At 35.3% G+C, this 10,869-nt stretch overlaps 2 protein-coding genes across 2 annotated transcripts; one reads left to right on the forward strand and one right to left on the reverse strand.

Annotated features, from left to right (window-relative positions):
- Window positions 1-1,612: 1,612 nt before the first annotated feature.
- LOC136816759 (endoplasmic reticulum chaperone BiP-like) lies at window positions 1,613-4,906 on the reverse strand. Its single transcript, XM_067073075.1, has 4 exons — window positions 4,650-4,906; window positions 3,822-4,161; window positions 2,952-3,648; window positions 1,613-2,739 (listed from the first exon to the last, which is right to left on the reverse strand). The coding sequence occupies exons 1-4, from the start codon at window positions 4,784-4,786 to the stop codon at window positions 1,910-1,912; spliced, it is 2,004 nt and encodes a 667-aa protein (XP_066929176.1). The 5' UTR covers window positions 4,787-4,906; the 3' UTR covers window positions 1,613-1,909.
- Window positions 4,907-7,355: 2,449 nt separating this feature from the next.
- On the forward strand, window positions 7,356-9,041 carry LOC136816760 (methylmalonic aciduria type A homolog, mitochondrial-like). Its single transcript, XM_067073076.1, has one exon. It carries the CDS (start codon window positions 7,387-7,389, stop codon window positions 8,488-8,490), a length of 1,104 nt encoding a protein of 367 aa, XP_066929177.1. The 5' UTR covers window positions 7,356-7,386; the 3' UTR covers window positions 8,491-9,041.
- The last annotated feature ends 1,828 nt before the right edge of the window (window positions 9,042-10,869 follow it).

Consider the following 10,869-nt stretch of genomic DNA (forward strand, 5'->3'; position numbering starts at 1 on the left):
TACTTTTTGATGACTCTAAAGCTTTAGAACTTTTCGAAAACTTTTATAACAAGGATAAACGTGTCAAGCTTTCTCAATGACACGTATGTTGTGACGCTATACCAGATACCTTTTGCATCATCCCTTCGTCAAAATGTCACCCCGAAAAATGGATAGAATTTGAATGAGAACAATCACTTGGCAATGTTGTGTAGTGTGTATGGCCTAAGTGAACTATCTTGAGTGGATTAAGGATTATAATCGCAGTTTTTCCGAAAATTCACGAAATTTAATGCTCGCAAAAAAAATTCAGAATTCTTCAAATGTCCAGGAATTTTGCCCATATAGTCCGGAAGCCAAACCTGAAAAATGGCATTTTGCTTAACCCAAGATTCTACAGGATAAACTATACATTTTTGGAATCCTCAACTATCCTAGTTTAAGAAATGGTCGGTCCCAAAAGCTAACTCCTGGTCAATTTTTCATATTGGGCCCAAATTTAGGGGGTACTTTTTTACCCTTTGTAAGGATAAAAACCAGCCCTAACAAACTTTAAATTACCATTCAATCATTTCTTAGTCCTTTTAAAGGCTCTAAAGACAACTACACAACATTTCGATGCTTTTAACTGAAGTTACAGCTGCATAGTTACAGTGGTTTAGCTTAAGACAAAATTGTAATTTTCCAGAGTATATTACACCAAGATCAAGTTAAAACTATTTTCGAAGATATTTTAGGCGAGATAAGCAGTGAAAATTGCTCAAATTATGTAAAAATTCAATAAAATGGACATTTTTACCCCCCTGAAGCGTCAAAAATGAAACTAAATAAAGACATTTTTCTGGTGTATCGCATCAAATTTTATCATAACACAAAGCTTGTGCCTCATTAAAAGTTGTTTTGGTAGGTCCCAGTCTTATAAGTGTCAAAATTCAGTGAAAATACCTAAATTTTCCCTATTTTGCCCCAGGTAAACCCCCAAAAATAATTTTTCGCAAAAATCTTTTGCCAATGATGATCAACAATCTATCTGAAAACTTTTGGCAAAGTTTTAAAGCAATTGGTCAATTCATTCATGAGATATAGCAAATTATATCATACATGGAAAGATATTTTCCTTAACAAATCCTTACAAAGGGTAAAAAGTACCCCCTAAACTCGGGCCCAATATGAAAAATTGACCAGGAGTTAGCTTTGGGGACCGACCATTTCTTAAACTAGGATAGTTGAGTTTATCCTGTAGAATTTTGGGTTAAGCAAAAGTGCTTATTTAAGGAGATATAGGATTTGGCTCCCGGACTAATATCCCCAGGAAAATTAAAGAATAGTTTAAAAAGGGCCGATTCCCGAAAATAAGTTAATTTGTTCCCTTTAGGTAGGGAGATATTAAGAAGTTGAAAATAATGGAGCCTTAATAATAAGGAAGTAACTTCTATTTCATACCGAATGGATTGCTTACTGTAGGTTAAAATAAAAGAGCTAAGATCATTTCTGTCGAAAAAGTGCAATTTTGCTGTCCTTTCTTTCCTGTCTCTCACAAAAGCCTCTAAAATATTTAAAACCGCTCGTAACCCACTCCTAGCATTTCGGAAAAGTATCGCAGAAGGGCAAAAAATGACAGTGAAACAAACTCTTTATTTTAACAATATAGAAATTTGTTTTTTGCTTTTGTGTACCTGTAGGAACAAAATCCATTATATATACAATATCATGAATTAATTATACGTCTCCTCAAAAACAGATAATAAAATCAATAAATAAATTTGAAGAACTTTCAACGTATAATTTAACCACTTTTCTTAAAAATTCAAGTATAAAAACCTTTTTGTGTCAGTAGTAATTTGTGGGTGCAAAATCCATCCAAGAAATATCCGCAGATTAAACTAAAGAATTTTGTAAAAAATTTATAAACCTAGCTATATAAAAAGATCTAAAGTTCATCTTTGTCTTCTTTCTCTTCAGATCCTGGGTTTGGAGCCTCACCCTCTCCTCCTGGTTGTCCACCTTGTTGTTGGTAGATTTTACTAACAATTGGAGTGGCTACATCCTCCAATTTCTTCTTTTCTTCTTTAAGTTCTTCAGTTGAAGCATCAGCATGGCTTTCCAACCATGAGACAGCTTCGTCGGTAGCTTTTTCTAAAGCAGCTTTGTCTTCTTCACTCAATTTGCTACCTAATTTGTCCTTATCTCCAATTTGGTTTTTCAATGAGTAAGCATAGCTTTCAAATTCGTTCTTAGCTTCGACCTTTTCTTTGACTTTCTTGTCTTCGTCAGCAAATTGTTCAGCTTCGTTGACCATACGTTCAATATCTTCAGGAGACAATCTGTTTTGATCGTTGGTAATAGTGATCTTTTCTTTCTTGCCGGTTCCTTTGTCTTCAGCACTGACTCTCAAGATACCGTTGACGTCGATTTCGAAAGTGACTTCGATTTGTGGAACACCTCTTGGAGCTGGTGGGATTCCGTTCAAATCGAATTTTCCCAAAAGATGGTTATCCTTGGTCATTGGTCGTTCTCCTTCAAAGACTTGGATAGTGACAGTTTGTTGGTTATCAGCAGCAGTAGAGAAGACTTGGGATTTCTTGGTTGGGACAACAGTGTTACGGCCAATCAATTTTGTCATGACTCCACCAACAGTTTCGATACCGAGGGTAAGTGGGTTGACATCCAAAAGAACGATTTCTCCAGTATCTTCTTCACCACTCAAAACACCACCTTGGACAGCAGCACCATAGGCAACAGCTTCATCAGGGTTAATTCCTGTAGAGTAAAGAGGAGATAGAGTTTAGACAAAGGAAACAATTTTCTTAGTTTAAGTTTTTAGTGTAATAATCTAACAGTGCACATTTATAGGAGCGAAGTACCTTAAATTTTAGAGAGAACTAAGCAGTGTAAGTGCTGTTTTGCTTCAAAACGTGTGTTTTGGCAAAAAGTAGGGTATAAACCATATCTTTAATCAAAATGTTATTTACCTCTACTTGGTTCTTTTCCACCGAAGAAATCTTTGACCAAAGATTGGACTTTGGGGATACGAGTGGAACCACCAACAAGGACAATTTCGTCAATTTCCGATTTTTTAAGACCAGAGTCATCCAAGACTTGCTTAACTGGTTTGAGGGTTGATTTGAAAAGATCCATGTTCAATTCTTCGAATTTAGCTCTGGTTAAGGTTTCAGAGAAGTCTTCACCATCAAACAAAGATTCAACTTCAACTCTGGCTTGATGGGCAGTACTGAGGGCACGTTTGGTTTTTTCAACTTCACGTCGGAGTTTTTGGAGGGCACGGTTGTCCTTTCTGATGTCTTTTCCCTTCTTCTTTTTGTAGATTTTGACAAAATATTCCATGACACGTTGATCGAAATCTTCACCTCCAAGATGAGTATCTCCACTGGTGGAAACAACTTCAAAGACCCCATTGTCAATGGTCAAAAGGGAAACATCGAAGGTACCACCTCCCAAATCGAAGACAAGGATGTTCTTTTCTCCTTCTTTCTTGTCCAAACCGTAAGCAATGGCAGCAGCAGTTGGTTCGTTAATGATTCTCATAACATTTAATCCAGAGATGGTTCCAGCATCCTTGGTGGCTTGACGTTGGGCATCATTGAAGTAGGCTGGGACAGTGACAACGGCATGGGTTACTTTCTTTCCCAAGTAAGCTTCAGCAATGTCCTATGGAATATAACAAAAATTATTGCTGAATGTTTTACAAGGTGAGGCAGAGACAGACCTTTTTGTGAATCACTATGAGATTTCATAAAACTTGAGCATCAAAACGAAGACAGGAAAACATTAATTTAAAAATTAACTTAACACAAATTGATATCTCATTTTTTTCTATTTACCTTCATTTTGTTCAAGACCATAGCACTGATTTCTTCAGCAGCAAAAGTTTTTGCTTCTCCTTCTTTGACATCGACTGTAATGTGTGGTTTGCCTCCCTTCTGCACGACTTTAAATGGGAAATATTTGATGTCAGATTGAACTGATTTTTCACTCCATTCACGTCCAATCAAACGTTTGGCATCAAAGACAGTGTTTTCAGGGTTGGATGTCAACTGATTTTTGGCAGCATCACCGATCAATCTTTCACCTTCACTGGTGAAAGCAACATATGATGGAGTGATACGGTTACCTTGGTCATTTGGGATGATTTCAACACGTCCGTTTTTGAAGACTCCAACACTGAAAAAATAATTAAACCACTTGAAACGTTAGGATTTAGATTTCACCAAATATTCCTATATAACTCTTAAAGAAATAATCAGATGGTTTGAATTTTTTTGCCTGAAGAAACCCTCAGTGGTTTTGAATAAAATTGCCAAGTATTTTTGTCAAAAACTTGTAGTTTATAACATATCTCAACTTTGGAAAATATTTAGGCAAAAATATTTTGAGGTTTAGCTCAGGACAATAGATAGACTCCACGCGACAAATATCTCAAACCATCTGATTATCCCTTTAAGTCAAGACAGATTTCACTACTCGATTAGAGCAGACCAAATGTCAGATCTGATTGTATTATACCCAAGAAAAAAACCAATTATGAACTTCCCAGAAATTAGATACAAAATTTTTGTTTTTCCTTGTTTTACTTTTGTGTCAGAGAATTCGATAGCTGGGCTTAATTTAATTGAAACTTGTCTTGTCTTGCTGAGAAGTGAAAATCTTACCAAGAATAAGTTGTTCCAAGATCAATACCAACAACTGTTCCGATACTTTCTTTTTTATCTTTTTCCTCTTTCTTTTCTTCTTCACAATAAACAGAACATGCTACAACAAGTAGCGCAATGAAATAGATACACTTCATCTTTGAAAACGTTTCAGTGTTGGACAACCACAACACCAGTCGACCTTCCAGTTAGATTTGGACGAGATTTTGTAGATCAACGTGTGTTCTTTCGAGCTATATGACCAGAAAAATTGAATCAGTTTTCGTGTTTTGACCCGATTGGCCAAATTGGTATAAGTGGACCAATTTGATTGGTTAAAAGCTCGTAAGTTGACGTATTTGCATCGTCAGCATTTTTAATTTTTTGAATTCATAATGGTGTACGTAGTTGCGGCATGTAAACAACACGTATCCTTGCGTTCTGACTGAAAGTGAAAGCGAAATACGATTGCACAACATCAAGGAAGTATCTTTAGAGCTGTTCTTTGTTAAGTCTCTCTCTACTTTTGAGAAGCGATTTTTGCTTTTCATGATAGACCTTTCCTTGTTCATCTAATTTGAAACAGTGCACAAATCAATTTAGTGAATGGATATACCGTAAGTTGGTCTAATAACTAATATCGACCGACACATCCCTCCTCTAACTTGTCGGGGTGAGCATTTGCATGGGGTATTCGTCACCCAGTGTAAATGAGATAGGACATCTCAGGCTAAAAGCGTGAAAATGAAGAAAACTGGGAACTTTATTTTTTCGTTAAAAGTTTCTTCAATCTTCGAAGACAAAATTGACCCATGAAAAAAAAAATAGACCTTTTTTTAAAGAGGCAGCCATGTTGAATAATTATGTACTCCAGCATAAAAACAATGATACAGCCATGCATAATTATTGTATCATGCATATTTTAAAAATTATACATGGCTGTATCATTGTTTTTATGCTGGAGTACATAATTATTCAACATGGCTGCCTCTTTAAAAAAAGGTCTATTCATCTATGCAGTTCTTCAAAATGAAGCAAAATATTTCAAACCCGGTTCAATTGCGTGGGGTATTCAGCACTATTACATCACTTTTGTTTTCGACCCCTTGCATTTCACATTTTGCCACCAATCACAAGTGAAAAATACCCCGTTCATTTGCCAGGATGTGGTGCCTGACTGTAATATGAAAGCTTAAACAGTTTCAACCTTTCTATAAATTTCAGCTGATAAAAAGGGTGTCGGAATTAGAGAAGAGGGGTGTCAGTGGGTGTTGGACATTAGGAAAAATATGCCTCTGTTGATATTTTGAAAAGAAAACTTTCAGGATCTGAAAAAATCTCTGATCAAAGTGTTTCTAGTGGAAAATACTAGGGGAAAGTTTATGGTGTACCGTCAAAAGTGCTATAAACTTGGGACTATCTGAAAAAACATGAAACAGCAATTCGGCCACCATTTCACCAAACCTCCAAAGTCATTTGATTTGAGTTAATGAAAAGCGTATTAAAAAATACGCAATTTCTCTTTCGTACTGAGTACTAGGCTTTTAAAAAGGGCACATTATCGGTGAAAGTTATCGTGACATGTTATGACAGAAAGTATGATTGATAAACTTGGTGGAGTTATCAAAACAAATTAGTTGTCAAAGAGATTTGACAGTAATTGAAAATACAGGTCAGATAACATTCCCATGTTTCGACCAATCTTCCCAAGTTAGAGCAGTTGACGGTAGTGGTGACCCCCGTATACAGCTCGCACAACAAAACAGCTACATAAACAGTCTAAGCTTAAACTCCTATATCAGGATTAGAAACTAGGCTAGTCTTACCTCTTTTATCCTTCCCTTAACAACAATACAATAATGCTGACAAGTTGACACAACACATTGACAAGTAATCCCTGAGAGAAGCTTATATTGAAATCTGCAACAAAAACGAAAGTGGTCTCTTCTACTGATTGCTTCCCGGCGCTCCTTCGCAGTTGTTTATCAAATTTCCACCAATGAGGTTGCCACATTTCAAACGGCCCTTCTTTTTGGCACTCGTGGCCGTAAAATCTCAACTTTCATATATTTGTTTCAATCTGTGATCCTAAGGCTTAGGTTGTTTCTCATATAGGAGTTTTGGTCTATACTGATAAACTTTCACTGTAAACTTCCCATGCAGGTTTTTTGCAAAAAACTTTTGATTTCTTCAGTGATGTGGAGATATTATACAAGATGGCAGGAGGTTTTTGTACAGAAATCTTCAAAAAATTGGCTTTTCATTGAACTAAGTTTGACATGACAGTCAGGAGTAACTGCCTAGATAGAAACAAATTTTTGAATTTCACAAATACTCCTATCTAAGATAAGATATAAGTACTTATCTAGGCATAAAATTTGTTCTTAGGTTAGAACAAATAAAGTTATCACGATCAGGTCTGCACATTGATCACGAGAAAGCTAAACACTCGGTAATTTTCAGGAACTTGTGATTTTGACTTGAAGTAAGCAAAATTATTACTTTTATTGGGTGAAACATTGATCTTCCCTGTTATTTTTTACAACAAAAAAATTTGGTAAATTACTTTCTTTTTCAATATTGTGAAATCAAGTGCGTATTACTTATGGGTAATGAATCAACGGATCCTGCACTAATGTACTTCCCAGTTTTCTCAAAGGTAACGAATTGAGAAAACTGGGAAGTACATTAGTGCAGGATCCGTTGATTCATTTTTCAATATTGCTCCCCTTCAAATTTTGTACTATTTTTTTCCAGGATGATGAGATTATTACAAATATTGAGGAAAGGAAAAAGCAAAATACCAGGAACTTTTCTTTTCACCAGTTCGATTCGATGGAAATCTTATCAAGCTCTTCGAAATGCATTATCTGCTGAAGAAATTTATTCAGAGCTGATTAAAGGTAACAGAGGAGCTTTAGCTAAAGGTATTACTTTAACAGAATCGACAAGACAGGATCACATTGATGAAGCCCATAAACTTTTACATCTAACTTTGGAGTATTTAAAGAATAAACAAACTGAGAAACCAACTTTTCGCATTGGACTAACCGGTTCGCCTGGTGCTGGGAAAAGTACCTTAATTGAAACTCTTGGAAAACAATTAACTTCGTTGGGTCATAAAGTTGCTGTTTTGGCTGTCGATCCTTCTTCTGCCAAAACAGGTGGATCGCTGCTTGGTGATCGAACTCGAATGGTCGAACTTTCTCATGACCCAAATGCTTTTATACGACCTTCCCCCTCGTCAGGGACTCTAGGTGGTGTCACAAGGAGAACAAATGAAGCTATTGTTTTATGTGAAGGCGCCGGTTATGACATTATTCTTGTCGAGACAGTTGGCATCGGACAATCTGAATTTGCTGTTTCGAACATGACGGATATGTTTGTTTTGATTATACCTCCTGGTTCAGGGGACGAGTTACAAGGGATTAAGAAAGGTGTTGTTGAGATGGCTGACTTAGTTCTTATAAACAAAGCAGATGGAGATTTATTACCAGCCGCTAGAAAAGTTCAAACTGAATATATGAGTGCTTTGAAACTATTACAAAGACCAGGTGCTAAATGGACTCCTAAGGTTTATCCAGTTTCAGCTCTTCATAATGAGGGTCTTGATAAAGCTTGGTGGAAAATAGAACAGTATAAAAGCAAAATGTTAGAAGATGAAACTTTTCTTCAAAGAAGAAAACACCAATATAAATCATGGATGTGGAATTATGTTCAAGACAATATCATGGAACGATTTCTATCCAATGAGAAAGTTAAAAATCGTATCAAGCATTTTGAGATACTGGTTGAAAATGAACAGGTTCATCCCGCATTTGCTGCTGATGAACTGTTGAAGATTTTTACAAATGAAAATTAATTATTTTATTTTTAGATTTCAAATAGCAAAGATTATCGAGAGTGTGATTGCCGAGGGTTTTGTTCAAACTTCTTTTCCGTAAATAGTTTCAATGACATCTAACTTCCTAGTTTGTATTTCAACATAACGTAATTATTTCCTTCCCAATTGGTTAAAAACGCATTTTTGACGAGGAACCTTCCTTGTCTGTATCACTCAGATGAGATGTGTTTTTATAAGATACTTTAATAATTGGTCATTTGAAGTAATAAAAATGACGCGTTCTTTAGAAAAAGTAACAAAATTGTTTTATTACTGGTTAACGACCAAACAAGTCAAATAAGAGCTTGTAAAAACTACGTCTCGTCCCGTATCACTCGACCCTACACATCATTTTATTCGTGGTAACATAAAGCACAACTTATTGTAACTAAAAATTTTAAATGTTAATTTTCTTGTATAGTTTTATAAAAAGCTTTTTAATTTTGATATTGTTTTCATATCTTTAGAATATTTTACCTAGAGTTTTCTTTGAGAGTTAAAAACGAAATATTTCTTTTCAATTTACAGTATGTTTAACGAAGTTATTACATCAAATTTGATTTATCCTTTTCGTTTTCGATTTTTTCTATATACCTGTCTTAGTGAGCTAGTCTTTGGTGACGGGATGAGAGTTCATCGCACTGTGGGGATTAAATTATTAACGAGCAATTTCTTGAGATAATTTGAGGTAGAGATATATGATATCGTCCATAATTTAGAATTGTATCATTGCGTATCAATGGATAGAATTTACGTTTACAATACCCTTGATTGTTAGAATGGAGTAATCCAGTAAGAAATTCCTTCTGTCCAGAAGGTCCCTTCAAAACACCTGGAAAATCTATTGGAGGGGGTCGGTGAAATATCATATTGAAAAATTAGGTACTCTCTTACAAAGGGTCACAAATACAAGAATGGTACCAGTGGGTACCTGAAATATCAGCAAAATTCAGGGGGTTGACCTTCCAAAGACGACCCTTCTCTACACGAGGGTAATTTTTTTGTGGTGGCCTAAAACGAAACGGTTTATAATTCTTAACGATATTGAAAAGTTTTAATCTTGCAATGAAAGTCAGTGTAATTAATTTAATTGGATTCACCACCATCAAGGTAAATTAATTTTTCGTTTAAATGAATTCCCTCGTTAATGTAAAAATAATTTATTGATAAAACCTAATTTTTGAGCGTAAATCAGGCATTTTCGAAATCTCTTGTACAAGAATCCTCATTCAATTCATTAATTTTTGAGCAGTCGTCAAATTTTTTGACACGAAAAAAATCAGCATTGATTTCTGGGAGAATATTCATACAACTGCATGCATTCTTCTATCGATTAACGGTGAAATTCTGAATCAATTCACCCAAAAAGTCACGTTGGTCTTTCCATTTAATGTATAGGGCCCACGCAATGATCTGCGGTAAAAAACTGACCCCTATTATGCATGAAAATGGCTCTATTTGTATTTCAGACTGATTTGTCAAGAAATGAGGCTTTTGAAAAATATATTAATCAGAATACTTTGATTTGAAAACAATAGAATTATTGTTGAACAAATTATACAAATTTATGTGCATTTACAAATACGTGCCCGGGAAAATTTGAAGTTTCGTTTTTGTCAGTTGATAAGAAACCGAGTTTACTTGTACTAAGCCAGATATTCAGTCACAGGTTACCATCAGATTTTACTAAGTGACTGAATCAATCTGGCTTAGATTTCTAGGCTAACCTTTAAACAGGTTTTTTGCTTACTGTATTTTATAACGATTTTGGCCAAAATCATCCTGGAACCGCCAAATTAAATTCCCTTCAAATTTAATTTTTCCAGCCATCCACCAAATTAAATTCCCTCTGAAAAAACTTTTTCGGCGATCCGCCAAATTAAATTCCCGCCAAAATTTCTTTCTTTAAGGTAATTGTGTCAATTGCGTTTAAAGTTTTCTGTTCCTTTTAATCCCCTTTTCACTACCAACAATGTTACGAATTGGATATATTCGTTGCCAAATTAATATTTTTTTAACCCTTCGTGCATCTTCCTATTTGTTTACAAGGGGAAGCATCTTGGGGAAGGGGGTTGCTTGAGACCCCCTTAAAATCTCAAGATTGATAAGTGCTATGACCTTGAAAACATTGGTAGATATGGATAATTGAAGATGATATAAAAAATTTTGGTTCGGCTTGTTTGGTATTTTACAGACCAGAATGCAAAGTTGGCCAAAATCATGTATTGACTGAATGACTCGTTCGATTTGACTGAAATTTGTTCCTGAAGGCTGATTTGTCAAATAAAAGAGACTAGACTGAAACTTGGGCTGCAAGCTTGTATCATCAATACCAATACCTAACACTTGTAAAAATAA

The sequence above is a fragment of the Clytia hemisphaerica genome, unplaced genomic scaffold, assembly GCF_902728285.1.
Source record: "Clytia hemisphaerica strain Z4C2 unplaced genomic scaffold, Clytia hemisphaerica genome assembly, whole genome shotgun sequence".
NCBI classification, from domain to species: domain Eukaryota; kingdom Metazoa; phylum Cnidaria; class Hydrozoa; order Leptothecata; family Clytiidae; genus Clytia; species Clytia hemisphaerica.